Source organism: Oenanthe melanoleuca, chromosome 4 (assembly GCF_029582105.1).
Source record: "Oenanthe melanoleuca isolate GR-GAL-2019-014 chromosome 4, OMel1.0, whole genome shotgun sequence".
Classification (NCBI taxonomy): Eukaryota; Metazoa; Chordata; class Aves; order Passeriformes; family Muscicapidae; genus Oenanthe; species Oenanthe melanoleuca.
In genome coordinates, this window is record NC_079337.1 from 1,833,459 (window position 1) to 1,857,972 (window position 24,514).

At 44.4% G+C, this 24,514-nt stretch overlaps 2 protein-coding genes across 3 annotated transcripts; one reads left to right on the forward strand and one right to left on the reverse strand.

Annotated features, from left to right (window-relative positions):
• Window positions 1–356: 356 nt before the first annotated feature.
• On the reverse strand, window positions 357–9,936 carry CDKL2 (cyclin dependent kinase like 2). The gene is made up of 13 exons (XM_056489365.1): window positions 8,835–9,936; window positions 6,515–6,709; window positions 6,057–6,235; window positions 5,822–5,934; window positions 5,507–5,646; window positions 5,114–5,202; window positions 4,509–4,635; window positions 3,595–3,866; window positions 3,322–3,412; window positions 2,444–2,555; window positions 2,227–2,333; window positions 1,844–1,936; window positions 357–1,362 (listed from the first exon to the last, which is right to left on the reverse strand). Exons 1-12 carry the CDS (start codon window positions 9,006–9,008, stop codon window positions 1,877–1,879), a joined length of 1,659 nt encoding a protein of 552 aa, XP_056345340.1. The 5' UTR covers window positions 9,009–9,936; the 3' UTR covers window positions 357–1,362; window positions 1,844–1,876.
• Window positions 9,937–10,955: 1,019 nt separating this feature from the next.
• Window positions 10,956–24,466, forward strand: AP1AR (adaptor related protein complex 1 associated regulatory protein). 2 transcript variants are annotated; one of them, XM_056489356.1, is made up of 10 exons: window positions 10,959–11,223; window positions 14,593–14,641; window positions 15,532–15,558; window positions 16,107–16,132; window positions 16,542–16,638; window positions 17,342–17,440; window positions 19,285–19,346; window positions 20,257–20,330; window positions 21,114–21,242; window positions 22,104–24,466. In XM_056489356.1, the coding sequence occupies exons 1-10, from the start codon at window positions 11,147–11,149 to the stop codon at window positions 22,367–22,369; spliced, it is 906 nt and encodes a 301-aa protein (XP_056345331.1). In that variant the 5' UTR covers window positions 10,959–11,146; the 3' UTR covers window positions 22,370–24,466. The 2 variants fall into 2 exon arrangements, with proteins under 2 accessions (XP_056345332.1, XP_056345331.1); XM_056489357.1 differs by lacking the exon at window positions 17,342–17,440 and having other exon boundaries at window positions 10,956–11,223.
• Window positions 24,467–24,514: the final 48 nt, after the last annotated feature.

The following is a 24,514-nucleotide window of genomic DNA, read 5'->3' on the forward strand; positions in this document are numbered from 1 at the left end:
GCTCCCAGTCTCCCCTCCTGAGAGAGATGATTCAGACCCCTCATCATCTTTGGTCTCTGCTGGACACTTCTTGTAGCTCCTTGTCTTTCCTGACCTGTGGATCCCAGAACTGAACACAGCACTCCAGATGTGGCCTCACTAGGGCCAAGTGGAGGATCACCTCCCTGGACCTGCCGGCCACACTCTTTCCCATGCAAAACCTTCCCCTTAAACCTTTCTTTCTCTCCTCTACACACCCAGTTTTCTCCCCAAAGCTTCCATATTTCCCTCCCCAAACCTTCCTTTCTCCCCTGTGTTTGCCCATGGCTACCTGACTGCTGTGGCCAAGTGAAGCATGCACTAGGGGGATGGTCAAGCCTGGAACTGGAAGATTTTTTTATTTACAAGTGAAATATACATGTCAAGAGACAGCACAGAGACAAATCCCTAAATACAATGAGTTCAGACCATATTCAGTCATGATCCATCGATGGGAAAGTCTGTGTTTTGTGGAAAAATAAGTTCCAAAGTTAATGACACCACGGGAGTTGTGACAGGTGACGGAAAACAGTTGTGAGCAACACAGGGGACAGACCAGAACTGACCACAGACAAACTAAGGGCAAATAAGCAAAAATTGTTTCCAAACAGTCGAGTTTTACTGTCCCATTCTCCTAAGGGACCTAAAGGAATGATGACTTGAGTTACTGAGACATTCCATATGTTACCTGCATCACAGCTCAGTATTCCACAGGGATATTCCTTCCTTCACCATCAACAACAGCCAGACAACATACCCAGGTAAACACCCCAAAGACAATTTCCCAAACATGGGGTCAAAAATGTGAAGGGAAAAGGAACCTAAAACAAAGTGACAAGTGCATTAGCAAGGGTTTCAAAGGAACAGCTGCAGATTTGCACATTTAAATATTGCATTTCTTACACAAATGTTTTCTTCACTGTCAAGGCAAAGGTGCTTTTCAATTCAGATCAGGCAGCCCACCAAAATACGGGAATTTTGGCAGCTGCTTTCGTCACTATCCAATGAAAAATAAATCACTCACGCGGGCAGCAGCTGGACAAAAGAAAGCCCAGCTTCCTTCAGTCGTCCAAACCAGCTCCTGCCCTTGTCACACACCAGTGAACACTACTCTTCTCAGGCAAGACCTGGCCCTAAGCCAGAAAGTCAACATTCCAGGGGCTTTTTGCATGCAAGGAATCCAGCAGCAGTGGCAGTGCAAGCTCCATCCTCAGCCCGGACCGAGCCGCTTCCGTGGCAGCCTGCTGCACCAACAGGAGTAAGGGATCCTCCTCTCCCCTGCAGACAGACCTGGCAGCTTTAGCCCCTGGGAACTCAGATGGACTGTTCCCACTGCTCAGCCACCTGCATCAAGAGGAGAAAAGGAGAATGACTCTGGACAGACTAACAAAACACAGAGGTGCTCCCTGGCAAAAGGTTTCCTTCATTTTGATTTGTTACACATCCTTACCTTGCTGAAGCTGTTCACTTACACCTGTGTTTCACAGACCAGAAAACCTGAGTTGTTTCTTCCCCTCCTCACATGCAGGCAGCCAGCTTCCCTTTATTTTTTTGTTGTTCTACCAGCTTGCTCAACCCCCCAAGTTCGTGAGCTGCTTTGTTTCCAACCCCAATGCCCAGCACCTCAGGTCAGGAAAATGATCTACCAGGAACAGCAAGCTGTGTACTGCCCTCAGCAAGAAGTCTGTCATATCTGCGTGTCCTGACCAAGAACGTCAAGTATAAAATAATTTTCCTAATGCACTTCCCATCCCTAGGTAAAGTGCTCATGAAATCATCCACTTAGAAGCCCCCAGCAGGCTACACAGCAGAAATGAAAGCCCACCTTTTACAGGCAGGTGTGACCCTCTCCCCAGGGCTAGTGCTCGACCCTGGGGAAGTTTGCTTCTGATGCATCCGGCATCAAGGTGCCTGACAGCTGTAAATTGGGAAAAAATGAGACAGGATCAATTTCCAAGTGTAGTATAAACAGCAAAGATAATCAGAATCAGCCTTCTAAAGACATACACAATGTAACACCTAACTTAAAACAAATCTGTTCTTGGGTCAAATCAGGCTTCAAAAATACTCCCCCAGTGTAAGACTTATGATCCCAAGGTAAATTCTGCTCCTCTACGAGTCAAACTGGAACTCTGTGGGCCATGCTGTTGAGAAAGTCACAGACCAACCAAATACAGAGCAGCATAAACCAGTTTATTGCCTTGATACCTGCTGTGAAGCCAGATTTGAGTTATGAAGGTCGATAGCAGCGAGGGAGGGGACTCGGGACTCTGCAAATGTTCTATTTTCCTTTTTCAGAAATCTAGTATGCCGAGCTGCAAAACACAAGCAAGGCATGCCATGTTAAGGGAGTGAGAGATGACACATTGCTCCCTGATGCTGGTCTGGTATCCAGGTTTTATTTAGAGGACCTCAAAGTTCCTACCTTCCACTCCTCTCAGCTCGGGGAGATGACTCAATTCTGGCAAACGTACATTTGTCTTGAGGAATTCCCATTTTTTCTTATTTGCCTGAAGGATGGGTTTCTCATTAGTAACCTGTAATCAAGGGCATATGGAACAACTCATGAAAATATAGGAAAAAAATAAAGCTATTTTCAAGCTTATAAATAAGTAGCACAGCAATGTTCTGATGGAATTTGTACAAGAGTGAGACAAAAGACTCTGATGTGTGTGAAGGAATTCGACCTGCTCAAGTGCTATTTATACACAAGCAATGGAAAAGCAGCAACAAAATAAAAACAATCATCATCTAAGTGAGGCTGCTTTTGGAGAGATAAAATACAGCACTTGGAGAATGGCTGGGATTAGTTATCTGGAGAAACGGAAATGTTCCTGGCTGGCATGGTAATAATCATGCCTAGGCAGTGAGAGCAGAGGAAAACTTTCCATTTCACCTGTTTTCCTTATCAATTTTTAATGCATTTATGACATGACCAAGTAAGGCCCTGGCTGCATTAAATCCAAACCCTCAGTTCTGCTTCAGTAGCACAGCACACATGGTCTACTTTCCTGGCCAGGCAGGAGACCACGGAAATATTCCAAACCTCACAGATACCCTGTGCTGGACTGCTCCCCTCATTTAAAAGTGTTTTCTGACCTAAAATATATTTTATGTAAGAACTATTAGCAAGGGATAATGAACAAGAAATCTGTAGGAAAAAACCCAAAAGTAACAAAACCAGTACTTCTAGTGGGGAGTTACGGTGAAAGATGGATCAGATGGAGCTCTTGAGAATACAACACGTAACTGAATTTATTTTTTCTTGGATAAGGGGGACAGACAGACATACAAATGACTCACTGGTGTCAAGCTGACACTGCAACGGGCCAGTGGAGAAGGCTTCCGTGCCTTTAGCAACGGGTTCAAGTACTTTTGACTCTTTCCATCAAGTCTGTAATCAAAAATGCCCCAAAGTAGTGATTAGCTTGGGTAACACAGTGAATATAAAGCAACAAATGCAAGGAATCCCAAACCCCATGTCATGCAAATATTCCCACATCTTCACCCTGCACCTCCCAGGACATCACAGGAATGATGGATACAAGCTCTGTTCCCATAGCTCTGCTCCCATACCTGTAATTAAGGCCCCCAGGCCCAGAACCCATCCCAAGTGTAGGAGAGAAGTTCTGGTTGATGGGAGGGATAACTGTGCCTGGGTTCTTGGTGTAGTCCAAACTGCTGCTGGAATCTCTCAGGTTGGCCTGAGGGCTGAACTTAAACTGGTTGGTTGTGGTGTCGTAGAGAAAGCCCAGCTTGGAGGATTGATCTGCTTTCTCTGCATCAGCTTTAGAGAGGTTGGGCTTCATCAGCTTTCCATCTTTGGTCTTTGGTCCCATGGTGAAATCCTGTTTGGGAAGAGAAACATCATCTTTCCTTACAGTCGTGTTGAAAAAGCAGTTTACAGCAGTGCATGCAGGTAAAAAGAAAACCAAAAACATGTCAGAAGCCTACGTGTGCATGATTCTGCAAGAATCTAATGGAGATGGAATTAGTTTTGTTAGGAAATCTCTGCTTTCCATCAAACAGGAGAAAACTTTTCAGGGTTCCAGCACTCTCTGTAGGTAAGTCACTTGAGACTGGAATCAGAAATTATGGAGGAAAAAGAGCTATATCCTGTGTCTCTTCCAAAGAAATGAAATAAAAACTCATCCCAATGTCACCTCAAAGTCACTCCGAAGCATTCCTGACACCCAGCTAAAAGTAAAATTTCTAAATTTTGGAGACAGGGCTTTAAAACAGGCAAACTGCAGCATAAAGCATGTTTCCATGATTCAGCATAACTTGTGCTTCCCAAGTGATTTGCCCTTCAGCTCTGTATTGCCAGGAACTGCACCACTGTGTAGTTCACCTGCAAGGGACTCACCAAAGAGCCACCTGCACACTCCCGAGCTATTTCCTAAGAATTTAAACTGCTGTCCTATTTTAAAAACAATTATTTTAAAACATGAGGAAAAAAATACAGGTTTGGGAAACACGGATGGACCAACCTGGACGCTGATCATTTTTCTTTCTTGTAAAACATCATCTTTGTCCCTTTTATTGATTTTATATTTTTTATGGAACTGATGGCGTATGGCATCTTTCAAGATCTTTTGTTTAAGCTCCTGGGTAAATCTACACTCCATATAACAAGAAAGGAAAAAAAAATATAATTCTGTTAATATCATCATCAGAGTTGTTAAGCCCAGGCTCCTATAACCTTTTAAGTAGTCAAACAAACTGTGCCTTTAAACTAATAAGAAGCCAAATGTGATGCATACATTAAACTAAATAAAACCTTCAGCACACATTTTTCACAATGCAGCAATACAGGTGTTTGCATCCCAGTTTGTTGAGATGCAGAGAGTGAATACAGTGCAAGACTGTACTACCAATACGGTGTGCCACTGAAGAATTAATGTCCCAGCAAGGTAAATGTGCCACTGCAACGTGTTCCCTTCCAACTGTTCTCATGTTTCCAGGAAGGTCAAGCCAAAACAAACTAAGACATTCAGCAGCTGTCAGCTCTGCAAACCCAGGGTGTAATCTTCAAGCACAACTGTTTCACTTCTTTCTAACCTGAGCCTGCAGTGAGCAGGGAAGGAGCTTTTACCTTTCAGCAAAGCCGTCCTTGTTGAAGAAATTGCCCTGCAGGAGCTCGGCACAGGATGGTCTCTTGTCTGGGTCAATCTGCAAGCACTCCTGTCAAATCAACGTGCACAGGAGGAGGTAAACACACCAGGAATTAAACCAAGGCTTTGGCATGTGTGAGTGAAAGATCCCTGCAGGATATGCAGTGACCCCTTTGGCCCTGCAGCGCTGAGTGCCCCCAGCACCCTGGACTGGAGCTCTGGTATCCCACAGCCCTCACCAAGCTGCCAACCCCAGCAGCTGCTCACTGCATGGGGAGCTCAGAGAAAGGCACTTGAGCAGCCCTGTACTCAGCTGCACGAGGCAAAGGACAGGGAAACACAGAAACATCCACAGGAAACAGTCAGTTAATTACCTTGGCTAAATCCAGTGCGGCAGGAGGGAGCTTGGGATAGCGTTTCTCCAGGGATTCCAGCTCCTTCACCTCAGGCAACTTCATGCCAGCAAAGAGGGGGTTTTTATAGAATAACTCCTGATGTCTTGGGATTAAGTTACCTGGAATCACGCAAACAAAGCAACCACATGGAAAAATACAGGACAGTGAATCATCTGAGAGGCTGAAATGCTGGGTCAGCACTGCAGGAAGGGGTTGTTATCTTCCCACCCATCAAAACAAATCTGAGCCCTTCATTCCTGAGCAAGCACAAGGAGCCTGAGGGACTCTCCTTACCCAGGCACTTGGTGATATGGAAGAGCTGGTCAATGTCTGAGTCTCCAGGGAAAAGGGCCTCTCCTGTAAGCATTTCTGTTATCAGGGAGCCAGTAGCCCACACATCCACAGGCCTGGGGAGAAAAACCACCACCCCAGCTCAGCACAGCTTCATGGGCCCAAAGGCTGAGGCAGCAGATGGAGCACCCCCTCGGTGCTCCCCAGAGCCCTTGCCAGCCTGGCAGGCCAGACTCACTTGCCATATTTGCTGTCCCCCACCAGCAGCTCCGGGGCTCTGTACCAGCGGGTGGCCACGTAGTCCGTGTAAACTTCCCCAGGGGTTGCAATGGGCCGGGCAAATCCAAAGTCACACAGTTTCACAACTCCTGACTGGGAAACCAGTAGGTTTTCTGGCTTAATATCCCGATGGATTATCTGCACAGAGAACAGCAAGTCAGGGCAAACTCCCCGTTTGTACAGAGCAAACTGACTGGCTCAGCAAAAACTGTAGCTTTCTCATACTCAAGTAGGAAATTACAGGCTAACACAGAACCTCAAATTTCAGACACGTTTATTTTATGCATCTCTTTTCCTTTCCAGACAAAGCTCTATTTCTCTAAGTTCAAATATATATAAATACAAAAAATATATGCTTCTGTTCTAATATGTATCTGTTGATTTTAGCTGCAGAGCTGATTTCTTGCACACACTTACATTATGGCTGTGACAAAAGGCAAGTCCTCTGATAATCTGAAACAAGTATTTCCGAACCCTGTCGTAATCCAATCCATTGGGAGAGGCCTCAAGGTCATCGAGCACAGTGTGATCCACAAATTCAAACACCAGGTACCACCTCTTCTTCCTTTTACACACATCCAGCAGGTTCACCAGATTCTCGTGCCGGAGTTGCTGTCATAAAACAGGGAAACGTTTAGTGAGGAAAAACACTTAAGGAAAACTATCAAGGCAAATTAAAAAAAAAAAAAAAATTTGCAGGTAATTTTTTTTAACTGCAGCTCAGCTGGGACAGTACCAAAAAAAATGCAATTAAAATGAATAAAATGAATAAAATATTAATAAAAAGAGCAAGAAAAAGAAGCTGTGTTTTCTAGTTATTTTGTCAGTGCATTCCCAGCAGACAGAATCCACCTCCAATTTGTTACACATTTATCACACACCAACATAAAAGGCCATGCTACAGAGCACAGTTATTTATTAGCTGGAGCCTGGCAGGGAAACATCACCGGAGGCTGCCTGGAGGCAGCACCAGAGGCCAGGGGTGTGACCCAGGAAGATGCAAAGGGACTGCAAAGCACAGGGAATTGTAGGGGAAAGTCTGCCAGTGCAGAGGCAGTGCCAGCCACCCTGCAACTCTGTCTGCCCAGATTTCTTAGAAGGTCTGACAAGAGAAGAACTTTTAAAGGATAATCAATAAGAGAAAAAGTTCTTTTCCCAAGAATGATTTATTCTCCACACAGGAGACCCTGAAGAGGTTTTGCTGTTTTCAGACACAATTAAATTTCTGCCCAAACTGTAGAGAAAAAAAAAAAAAATAAAAACCAAAGATTCGCAGGGAACAAGGGAAGGGAGTACACAGAGATGAAATCTCCAGGTATTTGTTTCCCCTGTGAGAAGGCACCCTTCCTGAGCTGTATATGCAAATGTTCCCCTTTCTAAGATTCCACTCACCCAGGAAAACCAGTTAATTCCCAACACATTTGGGTGGTGCTCAGTAACTCAGTAATTCAGTGAGTCTGGCCAGTGGAGCAGGTACAATCCATGCTCACACAGATCCACTTTAGAAGGGTTTGAGGGGATAATGCTTGGAGCTGCTGGCTGCGTCTCAAGCTCCAGCACATACATTTCGATTAACTCTTAATTCTATAGCAATTGCAGTAATGGCAAATAACAGGTTTTTTTCCCATCAGTGCACAGGAACTGTAAGCTGGGATATTTAGGAAGAGACACCTGTGGCAGACAAGGGGACAGGACACAGGTTTGGCAGTATTCCCACCTCTGGAACAACCCGTGCCAGTGCCTCACCCCCCTCACAAGGAATCATTTTTCCTAATATCCAGTCAAAACCTACTCTCCTTCAGTTTGAAACCCCTCCCTCTTGTCCTTTCCCCTTTCACCACAATACTGACACCACAATTATCAGCACTGACAAACAGCCCACACTCCAACAGCGAAGGACACAGGGCCAGCTGGCTCCCACCTGGGGGCTACACATGGCTCAGGGAATCTCTTGGGAGTCCTCCTCCAGCCTCTTGCCTGCCAGAAAGGTGCCGTGAACAAAAGAACATACAGGAAAACTTTCCTAGAAGCATTTCCCCGTCTCCGGTGACACCGGCCTCAGCCCGTTCAGTGTCACACACCCAGGCCACCATTCACCGGCAGGCTTTAAAAGCCCCGCGTTTCTTCTATTCTCTTTCCATTTCCAGCAGATCCCCAGCAGCCAAGGCCAGGCACTCGGGACAGGGGCACAGCTGCCAGCAGGAGGCAACAGAGACCGCGGAGCATTCCCTGCCTGCCGGAGCACGCCAGGCTTTCCCAATGCGGGATCCACCAGCCGAGCCCAGCACGGCGCTCGGGAAAGGGGAAGCGCAGCGCTGCGAGGCTGCGGCACAAGGAGCTCCGGTTAACCCAGCAGGGCTCGGGAAAGGGGAAGCGCAGCGCTGCGAGGCTGCGGCACAAGGAGCTCCGGTTAACCCAGCAGGGCTCGGAAAGGGGAAGCGCAGCGCTGCGAGGCTGCGGCACAAGGAGCTCCGGTTAACCCAGCAGGGCTCGGAAAGGGGAAGCACAGCGCTGCGAGGCTGCGGCACAAGGAGCTCCGGTTAATCCAGCAGGGCTCGGCCGAACGGGGGAGTTCAGGCGGGGCCCAAGCGAGTCTCTCCCGGCCCGGACCCTGCGGGGGACACTCGCCAAAGGCTGGCCCGAGCTGAGCTGCGACACAGCCCGAGCCGCCCATCTGAACACAGGACCGCCGCAGTCCAAGCACAGAGCCGCCAAGGAGCGGCGCCGCCGGCCTCACCTTGAGCAGTTTGATCTCCCTCAGGGCGATCTTCCTCACCGCCGCGTCGTCGTCGCTCTCCAGGAACTTCTTGACGGCCACGATCCGCCCGCTCTCCCTGTTCCTGCACTTGGTCACCACCCCGTAGCTGCCTTCCCCCACCAGCCCCAGCACCTGGTACTTGTCCATGGCCATGGCGGGAGGGCGCGGGCCGTGCGGCGGGGTGACCGGGATGCAGGGACAGGACCGGGATGGAGGCACCGCGGACGGCGGCGGTTCCCGACCCGACGCGTCGTTACTGCGGCAACGGCCCGCCGTAAAGCGCGCCCGCGCCGCGCCTGTCGCGAAAGGCGCCGGGAGAGAGAGCGAAAAGGCCCAATTAAATATTTAGGGATAAAATGTTATAAAGGCTGCTTTCTTAAAGCGTGCTAAGCAACCTTGTCTCCTGTGCGGAGGGCTGAGTGACGTGTTAAAAACCCAGCCTGAATCCGCGTAATGTTCCACGTGCGGCTGGGAGGCTGCTGGTGTTGCCAAGGATAAGCCGCGAAAAAGGCGGAATAATTTGGTTTTAGATGTCTGTGCCAGTGACCCTGCTGTGCAGTTCATCTTACCAACTTGGCAGTGTTATTTGCACATGCTATTTGCAACTTAACACCGTGCATGAATCTGCTCCCTTTGAGAGGAAGGAAAGCGGAAGCATCCCTGTGGGTTTACTCATGGAGACTTCAGCCAATATATCCTTAATCCAGCATCCTCTTGTCCTTTCCTTCCAATGGTGGATGAAGCAACCCATGATGGTCCCCTGCTAACACTGACTTCCCGTGTTCTGGGCAGGAGGGGCACGTGTAGCAAAACGCCTCCAGGAACAAACTGCAGAAACAAACACATCCAGCATGGATATTCCCAATATTCCCGTCTCCGTTTGGGGGCCTCTATTTCACAGCTGAGGGTACTGTGGAAAAAGAATGTGTCCAATTTCTCTGAAGAAATTTATGAACACCTGTCAGGCTAGAATACTGCAACATTCCTCTTTGGGAAAGAAGGGGTATATACCTTGCCAAAATGCCAATTTCCTGGAAAGCAGTGTAATGAGGAATCATATATCCCAATAAATTTTCTGGAACCTTCATTGTATTTCTCCTGAGTCACATCGATATACATCACCCTTTGTAATTAATTCCTGGTTGCTTTTATGTCTCCTTCACCCTTTCTCTCTACATGCAATCACAGTAATGCACCTTTCCAGGCTGACCTCACATTTCCAGGGAAAGGAAAGCATTGGAGTGTGGTTGGCAGTGATTTATTACATTCCTCCTACCTTCTACTGCTCATCGCTATTGTAGCAAGTAGCTCCTCTGGGTCCCAGCATCTGTCCTGTGCTGCTAATGGAGAGAGACTTGGAATCCAATTAACTCTTCCACTGCTGAGATACTTTTGGATCTGTTAAAAGAAAGGAGCAAACCACGTACTTGTAATGACACCATTAATTTACCATGGACGAGGGGGAACGGATTCAAACTGAGAGTAGATTGCACATTAAAATGGAAATTGGGGGGAAAAGCCCTCCCTGTGAGTGTGGAGAGCTCTTGGCACAAGTCACTCAGAGAAGCTGTGGATGCCCCATCCCTGGAAGTGTCCAAGACCAGGTTGGACGGGGCTTGGAGCAATCTGGGATAATGGAAGGTGTCCCTGCACACGGCAGAGGGTTGGAACGAGATGGGCTTTGAGGTCCCTTCCAACCCAAGCCATTCTGTGATTCCGTGATTCTGTGATTCCGTGATTCTGTGATTCCGTGTTTCCACGTGTCAGCGCGGCGCTGTGATTTAAGAAGCCGAGAGGCCAAAGAATGAGTGAGGAACCTGCTAACCCACAGTTCCTGTGCTCCAGGTGTGTCTTAGACCGTCTGTAGCTCTCTCGATGGCACTGACCCAGTCGGGCTCGATAACTGGGGAGACATCCCCTTTTAATTCTCATAATGATCTCGAACGGGATTGGTTTCCTCCAAAGCGCGATTACAGGCGATGCGTTTTCACCCTGCCCACGGGAGCCCGGGCACGCTCTCCCCTTTTAGCCCCCGGGCTGCCGCGGGATGATCCCGCCTCCCAGAGCCAGGTTTGGGGCGGGATCCGGCCGGGCTGGGACGGTGCCGGCGAGGGGCGGGCTGCTGTGGCCGATGATGCCGGAGCCAGGGGCGGTGCCGGCGCTGGTGGCGAGCGCCGCCCGCCCTGCGCAGCCATGAGGCTGTGCCGGCCCTTTGTTCCCGGGGGCCCGCGGCCGCCCCTCCCGGCCTGAGCCCGCCGGGAGGCAGGAGGAGCCGCTCCCACCAGGATGCGATGGGGAACTGCTGGGCGCAGTGGTGCTGCGGGCTGCTCTTCCGGAGGGATCCCGGCCGCATCCAGCGCGGCGGAGGGTGAGCAGCAGCCGCCGTGTCCCTTTCCCCTCCCCGGGGCGGGGAGCTGCCGGGGCCGGCGGCTCCGCCTTCCCCGTGGGGCCGGAGGGGGGCCGGGGCCGGGAGGGGACGCGGGGTGTGGGTGCGCCCGGTGCCCGCGGGCCGGTCCCTGCGGGATCCGCGGCGTCCCGCCGGGCTCCGTGCGGTTCCTGCGGCCGGGGCTGATGCGCTCCCGGGGTCGGCGGCTCCGTGCCCCGCCGGCGCTGCCGCTGCCGCTGCTTTCCCGGCAGGAGATGCTCAGAGAGGGTTTTCAGGTCAGTTGCCAAAACCTGTGCGGGCGGCCGTGCCCGTGCAAAAGATGGAAAAACACCCGGTTTTCTGCAATGTGATCTCGTCTTCGCTGTGACTCAGAGGCTGAGACGCTGTTGGGATAAATCGGAATGGTTCAGATGAACTCATATCTATGGCAGAATGGTTCAGACGAATTCTTATCTCTTGGAAACGTGTGACAACCTGTTTCTTTCTGCCACAACCAGATCATGGAAAAGCACTGGGCAAACATGAAATGCTTGGGGTTTTTCCATATCCTGACCATACCTACATATCCCTTATTTTGGATGTATTGGGATAGAAATCGTTCTCAGCAGATGTGCTGAGCATTTTACATGATGCAAGCTCGTGGCCTCTTACTTCACATCAGCTCTGGCAGGCGAGTCTCAGCCTCTGAAAGGCCTTCCAGACAAGCTGCTTCTCCGAGACAGGGGTGAAAAACCAGGGCAGTGCATGTAGAGGATACCTGCTTGTATTTTTAGTGCTCCACCAGAGGGGATGAGAACACCTCCCATGCCTCGACAGCTGGCACTGAAGTATCAGTTTGTTGTGCTCTGAGAGCACCAGGCAGTACTTGAAAGGCTCTTCCTGCACGTGTGTGTTTTACTGAGTCTCCTTCCACATGCCAATACTCTTTTTTTTAGCTGGGTAGTGACAATCCCTGCACGTGTCAGTCCAATACCAGGCTGTCCTTACCAGCAGCAAATCTTACTGCCTGCTGTGGTACTGTCTAATTGTTCAGGTGTTGCACAACCTGCACTGAAAGTCTTAGGCATATAAAATGTACAGAGAACTGCTGGCCTGTGTTTCAGGTCAGATTTGTTTTCCGGGTGTGGTGTGGTGGTAGTTCACAGAGCAGTACCGGAGTGTTAAAGGTTATTCTCCTTCCACTGAGCAGGGAATTGTATTAAAACCAAAACTACAAAATGTGTCCTTACGAACTTTGCAAGTTAGATTGATACCACATTGTCCACATTTGGCTATTTCTGGAACACCATAATGTGAAAACGTAGCTTATCAACTTAATGATTATTTTAATCACTCAGATCCTCCCCCCACCCCAGCTTCATTATTTTTAGATGCTCCAATATTTGCCTGTAAGAAATAAATTCCTAATTAAACAGCTAAGTATAGAGCTTTTAGTAAGTGTTTTAATATCCTGCAAGATTGTAAGTTGCCTTTGCTTGGAATAGTTCTCTATACATATATATATATATTTGTAGATGGACTATGTATATAAATGCATGAAAAGTTAGTCTCTTTATCAGATCTTGGAAGATTAATCTGACCATCTCTATAAGTCCTGTGACCTGTCAGCTGAATGTTTTCTCCAGGAGCTATCCAACCAAAAGGATTCTCAAGTCTTAGAAAACAATGGAAAAGTAGAGCTTAGAGAAAAATTATAAGAGGTGTAAACATTTTCATAGGTTGCTGATACTTCACTTGAAGTTTTGTATAGGGGTGAAGCTGATGGGTCTTCTGTTTGTGTCCCTAATGCCCTCGAGCTTCCGTAGTTCTGGGATTTGTGGGCTCAAACTCTGGCCCAGAATTAGGTTTTCTGGGACTGAGTCCCTGTTCAGCAAGCATCTGAAAGAGTAGCTTTTCCTTTTCCAGCTGTTGGGCTGTTTGTGAGTACACTTAGGGAGCTTGCACTGCATTTAGTTTGCATTTAGTTCAGGTCTTGCAGCTAAGCTGATTGCAGCTCGAGTGTCTGGGAAGTTGGAAGCAATTTACCTAAAGCCTGGTGCTGCCAACCGGAATTACACGTTTGTTAACAGCGTAGATAGCCCTGGAACAATTTCCTGTTACAGTGTTCTTAAATGAGATTCTTAATGGTGTTGGCTCCTATACACCAAATTACAGAGAAGGGTAGCAGTGAAATTGCTCTAAGTGTTCATGCCACATGTTCCAATTATCCTTGTCACGCAGTGCATGATTTCAGGTGGCCTTTCCTCTCTGGTTGCACAGCAGTGGATTCTCTGGAAACGGTTCTTTAGTGGCAGGAAAGGTTGTGCAACAAGGAACCAGTGGGTAGTGCAACAAGTAGCCAGTTCCCTAAACTGGCTTCCAAAGAAAAAAATGAGATGGAGATGAAATACGACACGGTTAAAATAATTCAGGCTTTGGCTCGTGTGCTGCTTTTGTTATTGTCAGAGTAAGTGTTGGTTGCAAGTGCTGAACAATCTTTCGTGCAAGTGTAGAAATCCCTGAGGCCCTGGGTTTATTCCTTGTACCAGTCAGCACTTGCAACTGGAAACCCTGGTTTTGAAACAGTTCGATGAAATGGATGTTGTACTGACGAGTGTTTACATTAGAATGTTCTTCTGGACGGTGGCCAAACCTGCTTGGCTAGGTAAAAATGTATTCAGGGAACTTAATACTGTGTTGGGTCTGGTAGAGGACAGGGCTAACTGTCCTCTGTAAAAGAATTACACTAAAATAGGAAGAATTCTGCATAAAGAATTAAGCAAGAAACCAATTCCCTGTACAAAAATTAGAGCGTGGGGTTTTTTTGTTTTGTTTGTTTGGGGTTTTTTGTTTGTTTGTGTTGTTTTGTAGTTTAAAAGTATTGCCTTGACCTCTTATTGGATGTTTTTCTCTGAGGCTCAGCCTCCAGGATGTGCCAAGCTGTTAAAATAAAATGTATTGCTTAACACTGATGATGTACAAGATGCCAGGAAAGAGTTAAGTGCCATGGTGAGCAACAGCATTTTCAGAAATTGCCTGGAACAATGTTTTTTCCAGGAAAATTAGAGGGATTGCAGAACATGCTAATAGTCTGTAAATGTCAAGTCCAGCATCCTGAAAAATTATTTCATCTCACAAGGGTTTTTGCTTTTTCCCCAGTTCTACAGAAGATGTTTACATGCTTTTACCTCTCTTTGCTGTAGTAGCAATGGAGAGCTCCAGTTAATAAGTCAATGTGTTAAATACATGAAGAGTTTGTTGTTATTTTATATTTAACATATTTTAAATTTTATTTTACATTCTCAGGCTCATTTACCTTCTGCTGTGTATTGAAGAGTCTTCTGTAGTCTAACTGTAAACTTATTTTTCCAGATCCAAGTATTTTAGAACGTGTTCGACAGGAGAACACTTCACTATAGAGGTGAGTACTTTTTAAATTTTCAGCCATTTAAGAAAGAGTAGGAAAAGCTGGATCCTAGCAATGCCTTTAACACTTTTTGCAGTTGATGAACACTGAAATTATTCTGGGATATTCCAGCCCATATTGGTGCTGGGGTTCCCTGCTAGTTTGTTCCATCTGTAGTCTCCTTTGTTGGCTACAGAGGTCCTTTCCCAGCCTCCAGATAAAACTCCTTTTTGCCAAGGGTAGCGTAAGGTTAACCAGGAATAACCTAGTTTACTTTCCCTGGGTGTTCCTGGCCTCTGGAAGTCCTAGACCAGCCAGACTGCCCCCATTACTGAGGATAACATTAATTATTGTAGCCAGTGCTTGGGCTGTCGATGGAGAAAGGGTCAGATGTGTACAGCAGGGGAAATCTGTTTTGGTGCAGAACTTCCCGTTGTGAGAGAGTGTTCCTGCCACAGAAATGTGACAGGGAAAAGGAGGCATTGTTCTCCTCCCAAATTTTGGGTCAATAAGGAGTCTTGCCGTAGGTACTGACCTCTGTGCCTGGTGCACTGACTGTATTTAAGATTACTATAGTGAAAACATTACAGAGAATTTCTATTTGCTTTTTTTTTTTTTTTACGTGACAATTGAACTTCTGCTGGATGTGCTGCTTAGAATGCTTATTTTATAATTAGGAGTCTTCTCCTTTTAGGAGAATGTAATGTTTCAGACAAGAAACATTGGTGAGAAGAAAGGTCCAACTCTAAAAGGAAAATTCCTCTGAAAGTAGGGTTAGAGTCCCACTGTTAGAATTGGAGTAGTGTTTTTACAAGACACATAAAATATGTAATCATATTTGCTGTATGTCTTTAGCGACTTGTTATACTGAATTATAAAAGTTATTTATTTCCTCTTTTCTGCAGTTTGAGAACCTGGTGGAAAGTGATGAGGTGAGTACCTGGGGCATCATGTGAAACCAGCTTCTACAATCCTTCCTACAATGGTTCCAACATCTGAATCCTCCTCCTACTTTAAGCTGAGTTGGACACTCAAATCACATGGTTGTGTTTTTTTTTTTTTTTTTTTTTTTTTTTTTGGTTTTTGTTTTTGTTTTTTGTTTTTTTGTTTTGGTTTGGTTTGGTTTTTTTTTTTTGGTTTTTTTTTTTTTTTTCTTTTTTTACTTTCAGTTTTCCTTGCACTAGGAACATGAATTTAAGACTTTGGATAAAGTTCTAAAAGATTGGTTTTGGGGAGTATGGGAAATAACCCATTAAGGAAAGGGGCACTATGGACTTTGGGAAGAAAGAAGAGGTGCTGGGAAAAAGTGTGTTTGGGAAGACTTAGAGGAGAATTTGCTCCTGGTGTAACTTTTGCATAAGACTCTGCAAGTGCTCTCAGTCTGAGAACAGAAATGGACCTGGGTTGCTTTGCTAAGGGAAGTTTTGGAAGTGCTCTGTCATTACAAAAATCAGATTTCCTGTTTTTATTTTTTGAACAGGGGGAAAGCCCAGGAAGCAGTCACAGGTAAGACTCTGAGACTGAGGATCTCTCATTCCCTCTGCTGTCCCACTCTGGATATTAAACAAAATGGAGTAAGGGAAAAACAAGGGACAAAAGCAACTAAGGAAAAAAAAAGTGAGATTTGGACTGCATTGATGCTAATGGTTCTACTCCAGTAGTTCTGTTAGCAGAGATGGTTGTGAAAATACACTTTCTATAAAGATATAAATAATATATATTATGAGAGTGGGGAGAGACAGCCTTGTCCTGAACAAACTGGAACTTTCAGGAGGAACAGGCCACAAGCACAGCCTGTTGGATCTGCATTAGAGGACTGGTCAGGAAAGACCACACAGATAAGTTAAAGTGCAAATGAGGGTTGCCATGCATGAATTATAGATGGAGCTTTTTTGTGTTTCTCCTGTGCTTCCAGGCCTCTGACTGAGGAAGAAATTGCAGACCTGAGAGACAGACACTACGACTCCATTGCTGAAAAGCAGAGGGTTGTGGATCTGAAGCTTCAGTCAGAGGTAAGTGGTTACAGTCACAGTATAAATAGCTTTTCTTCCAAAAATGTCAGGGACAGCCATGGACACCAGGAGACTCCACTCACATGGAACAATTGGGTTTTGTTCATCAGTCAGCTTTTTTTAGTCTACAAGATGCACCAATTCCTTCTTTTCAATAGCCTCTTAGCTGAAAAATGAAATGAATAGGATGGGTCTCTGACAGGATCTCTTAAATTTGAGCCTTTTTTTAGTGCAAGACCAAATGGAGAATATTCCTGATTCAACTTCCCTTGTGCTGAATTTTCTTCACAACTATTTTAAGGAAAAAAACCCACATAATTTATTACTCTGTTTTAGTTTCGCAGCAGTTAATGGAATATGATGTGGAATACAATGTAGAACCTGAATGAACTTTAAAGTGCCAATGAACTATGGAGCTGAAAATCTTTAAATCTTTCACTGTGCAGTTCATGATAAAATAGAAAAAGCATTACAGCAATTCGCTAACAGTAAATGTTTATTCAGTAGTTACCTAAATTTCTTGGGCTGTCTGGTTGTGGGGAGGGAAGCTGTTAAATTCAGTTAATGCTTTAGCTGCAGTCGATTTTGTTTTATTTTGATTTTCTAGCTGCTTTTCTTTTGTTTCCTTGCACTTATGGCTTTATTAATAGGAAGATAGATAGGTTCTGCTTTTGTTAACCATTACTGTTTTGTTCATATACAGTTAGCCTTACAAGAGGAGAAGTTAAGACTAGAAGAGGAGGCTTTATATGCTGCACAACGTGAAGCAGCCAGGGCAGCAAAGCAGAAAAAGCTCTTGGAGGTGAGGGGAAAAAGACCCCAATATATATGAGAGCCTCTGTCCTGTTCCCATGTATGCAGACATCCCTGATATCCTTCCCATCTCAGGAGACCTGACAAGGAGGAGATGGCTTTGGCTTGTGAAGTAGAGAAAGAAGGACAAGATGTGAAAGTACAGCTGCTTGGCACAGCTGAAAATCACCATAATTGTTTGGAACAGCTTCTGTCGCCGAGTATAGATTTTGAACAAGTTATCATTTTAATCTATAATTAGATTCACACTCTTCTTAAATAATATGTAGAAGTTACTGATCTGAAATGTAAAATGATCTGTGATGGGTTTTGGGTAAAAAAACACCCCTGAAATGAAGCACACGTTGTGACATCATTTAGACTTTTGTAAAATGTACTTTATATATTTGTGCACTGTGTTGTTCCTTGTCTTTGTGGTTTGTGTTGACCCTGCTTTGGAGTCTTCATCTAATTTTTGTGTCACTAAGTATAGCTCTCATTTCACATTCCTTTCTCTCCCCTTGCCATTTGGTGTGGGAGGGTTAATTCTATGTGACCTTTTTGCCTGCTTTTTTTTCTTTCCACTTTTAATCTATAGAAAGCCAGAAAAAGTAGATTTTTTTTTAAAGGGCATTAACTGTTTTTTGTAGAAGTTCTGTGCAAGAAATGTTTTTTTTCTTGTCTTTCAGTATTTTTAATATGCACTTCTTTTAGTCAGGACCTAAGATAGAATGGATTATAGAGATTTTAATTTCCTCTTCATGCAAAATTAGTACCACTTATCTCCTGCTCAAACACCCTCCTCAAAACCCAGAAGGATTATAAGGATTTTAAGGAAGCATTTTTGTCCAGATATGCATCAAGCACTTAGCCCTTCTAGATAAACTGGAAGCTATTTTTGAATGCATCACTCATCTCCCTGCTGTTTGTGGGCACAAATGGGAAAATGGCTTTTTCCTTGGAAGTATGGCCTCTTTTAAAGCTCATTTGGCTTGCTGATGTTGCCCTACTAAATGTCAGGGTCTGTAACAGTGGGGAATTTTAATATGTCCTGGAACTGGCAGTCCTGGATATTGGGATGTGACCTGGCAGAATGGGGAGATAATCTAAATTGGGTGTTATGTGGGTATAGGAATCCTAAAAGAAAATCGTTGCATGTGTCAGTAATTGATTTTGACAGATTTGTTGACTGTGTTGTGCCAAATTTCTGTCTGTTCCTCTCTGTGTTCTTGAATCTTTTCACCTCTAACCACCACGATGTGATATTTCTACTTCTGCTTTTTTTTTCTCTTCACTCCCCACTTACTCATTTCTGCCTGCAATTACTACTATTGAAATACCCAAGATGCAAAGTGTGCCAGGAAACAAACCCACCATCATCATCTTGGGATTGAAGAACTCCAGATCCAGTGCAGTTACCTCCCCACACCCGAAGCAAAGAGCAATTCTCAGAGGAAGTTGACATTAGCAGAGTTATTAATACTTTTGGCCCTGCAAGGCAGCAAAGCTGTTATTAATATAGATGAAGCACTTAGTGCTGATGGAGACAGCCAGAGGAGATGGCACTACTGCTTTGCACAGGGATAAAAGGATTTGTAGGAAATATTTATCTTTTAAATGGCAGGGTGGCTGTTCCTGGGCACGGAGCAAAAGAAATCCAACATCACCCAGGTTAGTTGTGCATGGAAAATACTTTAGGAGACAGGAGACAAGACAGGTGCAGTCATGACTGAGGTGGTGTCCACGTTTCTAAAAACTGATGGGGTTTTTTTGGGGGGTGCATAAAGTAGGATTAAGTGTTGAGAGCTCTGTTTTGAGTATTCAGCTTTTTCAACCATTCGCTTTTCTTGATAGCAACGTAGGCAGCACAGGATAACGCAGAGGGCACATGCTGTTAATAATGGAGAGTTCCAGAGGTAAGAGACCAGATTTTATTCATGGTAACTGAGAGTCTTGACTGCTCGTACTCCTGTTCCTCATCTGGAAAGTCAGGGGCTATTTTGGCTTCATTGTGGTTATTGCTGGAGTTATTAGGCTGCTGCATACAGTGCTACAGCCAGCTGCCAAGAGATATTTACACACCCACAAAATCCAGTGGTTAATTTCCAAAAAGTGTTTATATATAAAATTGCAGCTAATAAAAATATTTTTATTATTCAGGACCCTGCTCTAAAAACCCAATAGAAATACATTATTTAAGTGCTTTATAGAGTTTGCCTCTTTCTTCATTATTATTCCTAATTGTATTTATTTATTAAATATTTTATGTGTTTATTTATAGTTTAAGTCTCTTCATTCCCACCTTATCTCGTCAGTGGTGGTGGTGGGAAAAACAAGCTTAAAAAAAAAAGTGAATAAATTTACAGTGGTAAATGGTATTTGATTTTAGAAAGAACTCATGCATGGAAGACAAGGAGGAATTTTGCTATGGAAGCACAGTTAGAATAGGAGCTGTAAAAACTGAGTAAGAGCTGGCCAGATTTTAAAAACAAAGGAGTGCAGAAGCAGAGTTTGAATTCATTACCTAAAAAATGAATTGAAAATTAAGGGGATTTTATCTAAAGTGATGAAGAGAGGGGAAGAGTTGTTTTGAATTAATTAATTAATTTTTAACTGAAAATACTAATGAAAATTGAGCAGGAGCACAGACTGGGAGAGAAGGTGATGAAAAGGAATAGAAAGGCATTCTGCAGATGATTCTATAAAGAATGTAGTTCAGGGTGTATGTGCTTTGTAGCACAGAGCTGGGGGCATGTGGATTTACATATTTTTGATGGCACCCTTGGAGGTTTCTAAAGCTGAAAAAATCGTGCATTGTTCTTGCAGCTCTGTGGCAGAAGAGGATCTGGATCCTTTCCTCAGGAATACAAAATTCCAGTATGAAGCTTTCCGAAGCAGTAGTAAGTCTGCCTTTCCTTAAGCACATCTTTAAATGTTAAGGGACTCTGAGGGGCACAGAGTGCTGCTGCTTTTCCTAGATAAACACAGATTATTTCTAGTTTTATGTTTACACACACAAATAGAAATGTGTGTACATTTTTCTGTAATTAAAAAATCTGGTGATTTCTTTATCTGATAGATAAAAGATGGTGGTGAACATTTCTTGTGAAACCAGACCCTGTATTGAAGATGCAGATGTGTGTTTATAGCTTTTTCTAATTATCCCTTGGCAAAGTAATTAGAGCCATATTAATGCCTAATTTTTTCCTAATGAAGTGCAAGAGGGAATTTGGCTGCCTGTACTTAAAAAATTTCACTAACAGTTTAGAGGAAAACAATTTGATAAGCTTTTATCTGTAAGTTTTGGTGACAGTATGTGACAACCACTAAGGTGGACGACTGATGGCTGTGTTTCATGAAATACTGTGAGTAGTTTAGTTTTTTGGGGAGGAGAGGCTTGATTTGGGTTTTGCTTTGTTTTACAAGTCTTCATACAAGATTAGCTTACAGCTTATTAAATTCCTTTCCAGTTCTAATTAGACAATATCTCAGTGATATTGATAATTAATAAGCCACTGATTACTCTTTAAACTGATGAAGTGCCTTTTCCAGCATTCCTGAGTTTTAAATGGCCACAAAGCCCAATTTAAAATTTTACTTTTGCATGTTGAACCTGAAATTCAAGTACATTTAAGAATTAAAAATACATTATGGGTTGTTGTTGTTTTGTTTTTTTTTAATAGGACTTTCATCTGATGCCACAGTGCTGACACCCAACACGGAGAGCAGTTGTGACTTGATGACCAAAACCAAATCAGTGAGTGGGAACGATGACAGCACCTCCTTGGATTTAGAGTGGGAGGATGAAGAAGGTATTTATCCTGCATTTCAGCTTCATCCTGAACTCAAAAGTTAAAGATGTTGACAGTTTAAGCTATGTTAGTTGTAAATTTGTTGTTCTCAAAAGGGAACATTATTTCTGATGGAATTTCTGACAAGTTTGTAATAGTTAAACTGTAAATCATTTTTACTGAGAAAATTCCTTATTTTGATAAGTGTGGAGATAGCCCTAATACTGAATTCATTTGTTTGGACACTCCAGTAATCAAATGAATTCATTTCCCCTGCATTTACTGACTAGTGAACTCCTGACAAAAGTAATGGTGAAGAAATGCTGCCCTCTCGTGAGCCAGGAGCAGAAGGAAGAGCTTATTCTTCCTTTTGAAATGTGGAAGTTGGTCAGGAGTCTGACTTAAATATTTTGGGGAAAACCCTTACTACTTGGACTGTAACACTCACTGGGAACTTGGATCTGCATTCCAAGGAGTATCCCAGCTATCCTCATTGCTGCTGTTACAGGTGTTTTCTGTATTTCCTCATTGTTGCCAATACTTTCTTTTATTTACTAAACCTGCAAAAGCTTTTATCCAAAATGCTGAGTGAAAGGCTCACCAAAAATAAGCAAGGGTTTGTTTCTTTTAGCCAATCTGTAGGTGATGTTTTTCTTCCATGAGAATGTCTTGTGAATTACTGACAAAATCAGTAAAATCTTTCCAGAACCGTATTTTGCCTTGTTTTGTGTGGAATTAAATATCCGTTTCCAGACAAACTGAAGAGCTCTCGTGGATCTAGTGAATCTAGTGTCTGTCCAAACGCTAGCCTAGTTTCTCCTAGCAGAAACACGAGAGTTAGATGCAAGGCTGCATTTCTCACCTGTGTGTGCTCCATGCCAGGCATGAACAGGATGATCCCGGTGCGGGAGCGCTCCAAGACGGAGGAGGACATCCTGCGGGCAGCGCTGAAATTCAACAGCAGGAGGGCAGGCAGCCACCCAGCCTCGGCCTCCGACGACTCCAACGGGCTGGAGTGGGAGAATGACTTTGTGAGCGCCGGGATGGACGACAACGGCAACTCCGAGTACGCCGGCTTCGTCAACCCCGTGCTGGAGCTGTCGGGCTCGGACGCGCGGCTGGCGGAGCCCGAGCGCCAGGACAGGTAGTGACCGCCAGGACACACAGTGGCCGCTCCTGCACGGCCCTGCCTGCTCCCAAGGGCTGCCAGGGCAGGTGGAACGCTCGTGGAACCTGCTCTTTCGGAACCCGCTGCCCTTTCTCTCACGCGCCAGGAGCGGGAGGGACTCGCTGCCCGAGGGAACTCAGAACTAAGTGCAATTTTATCGGCTACCTTCTCCACTTTTGTGAAAACCGGGGTGATTCTATTGTGTATATTTCTGGGTATCTGGATTTAATATACAATTATCTGCACTAATTGAAGCTTCATAGCTTGACTTATCTATATTTTAACTTGCCTTTTTTTCCGGATAATGTTTCTATTGATTTTGGTTTAAAATTCATCATTGGCCTAATATTTATCTCAGAAACAGTCTTGTATAATTTATTTAATACTTGAAGATAGAGAAATAATTTTAAAATATTTTTATTTCTGGTCTGTGCTTTTTGACTTGCTCTTCAGCTGTTTAGACGGTGCAAAACTAAGAGCTGCAAAACAAATCTGACACATGGCAAACTGCAGATTTTCCCCTGTCTGGGTTAAAGTTTTCCTAGTCTCATGTTGTCCTTTTTCCATTTACTTTTATTTTTTTAATTACTTTATGCTAAGCAGGGTTAATCTTAATGAACATAGTAAAACTCAGCAGGTTAGGTAAGATATTGCCTTGTTTAATATGCCAGACTTAGTAAGCGTGTGCTAGATAGAAAAACAAAAATAAAATAAAAAATACAGATTCTCTATGTGTCAATAAAATGGGAATTTTAACCAGTGGAGAACTGGGAGGACCAAAGTCTTGTTTTCCCAGCCCCCCTGAACAGACCAACATTTGTTGCTACATGGCCCTTAAAGTTCTTCAGTTGTGAAAGTTTGTAATTCCACTGGACCAGAACAGTTACGGAAAAGCAACATTCAGTGACAAAGTGGGGGAGGGAAGGACAAGAACCTCAAGACTGAACTTCTATATCTACATTTTGAAGAGAAAGGAGAATTCATGTTTTAACAGTGTGTTAAAGTGCTCTGCCTTTCCTGTGCCTCTAAAGTGGATTGGTAATCCTGCTAATAGGGGCTGAAATCCAAGGAGGTGTTCAGTGACTGCACCACTGCTGTCCTGGGCTGTGTGGTCTGCCCCTTACTTTTTAACAAAAGAGAACCTGCAAAATACTTGCAGATCTCAAGCTTTCCCAAAGTTTCAAGGTAAAGCCATTCTACTCTGCCATTATTTTGTGTAGCTGTCTCATTTTTCCATGGAAAAAGGGTGACAGGGTTTAACTCTGTTTTGGAGTAAAAGGAACATGTTGTGATAAGTAATGAGCCTGTGCTGTCACCATCAGAACTGAATTTGTTGGTGAAAGTTGTGTTGCTGGTTTAGATCACCTGAAACTATTTGGAATATTTGGGTCATTGCAGTGTGGACAAGGAAGAAAAATGCTGCACACTGGGATTAAATATAACCTGAGAGAACAGATAAATCCTGTTGGTAACATTCCATCTCTTCATTTCAGTTGTAGCTATGTCACTGAGAATATTTTACTGCCATTATTTATATTTGCAATACTTGTAATGAGCTTTAAAGATCTGTACACATCAAATGTATATTTTGGGTTTGGCCTAAGCTACTGCTGTGTGACTTCTCCTGGGTATTTCTTTGTATAATATATTACTGTGGGAAGGAAGGAAGGAACTTCCTCAACATGTAAATAACATGTTTTTTACCTGCTGAAACTGTCACCTCCCCTGCCCTGGTCACTGCTTTTCCTGGCCAGAGAATGTGAGGTGACCTTGTCCTGACCATGCCTTGAGGAAGTCAATTAGCTGACAGTCCTGCCCTTGGGATGAACAAGCACTTAGGAAAAAGGAGGCTGACTCCAGCTTTTTCTGTGATGGGCATGTTCTGCAGCCATGGTTAATGACAACATTTGCAGTGCTCAGTGCACCACGCCGAGTGACTTCGAAGTGATGCTCCATATTTGTGGGTATGTGAGAAATCGAGAGATTCTATAAACAGCTCATGTGAAACAATTCAAGGGTACTGTAAAATGCATATCTGTACAAATTTAGAAGTCATTAAAATTCTCAGCAAATCTTACCCTTGGCAGTGTTGTATCTGTTGCTGGGTTTGTGGCAGCCGTGTCAG

Bases quoted from the DNA above. Each gene is read 5' to 3' on its own strand.
- AP1AR (XM_056489356.1), top strand. From the start codon at position 11,147: ATGGGGAACTGCTGGGCGCAGTGGTGCTGCGGGCTGCTCTTCCGGAGG. The intron at 15,559-16,106 runs GTGAGTACCTGG...TTTTTTGAACAG, and splicing joins ACCTGGTGGAAAGTGATGAG to GGGGAAAGCCCAGGAAGCAG. The intron at 21,243-22,103 runs GTATTTATCCTG...GCTCCATGCCAG, and splicing joins AGAGTGGGAGGATGAAGAAG to GCATGAACAGGATGATCCCG.
- CDKL2 (XM_056489365.1), bottom strand. From the start codon at position 9,008: ATGGCCATGGACAAGTACCAGGTGCTGGGGCTGGTGGGGGAAGGCAGC. The intron at 3,867-4,508 runs GTTGGTCCATCC...CTTCCCAAACAG, and splicing joins GAAAAATGATCAGCGTCCAG to GATTTCACCATGGGACCAAA. The intron at 2,556-3,321 runs GTGAGTCATTTG...CCTTGATTACAG, and splicing joins GCAGTGTCAGCTTGACACCA to GTTACTAATGAGAAACCCAT.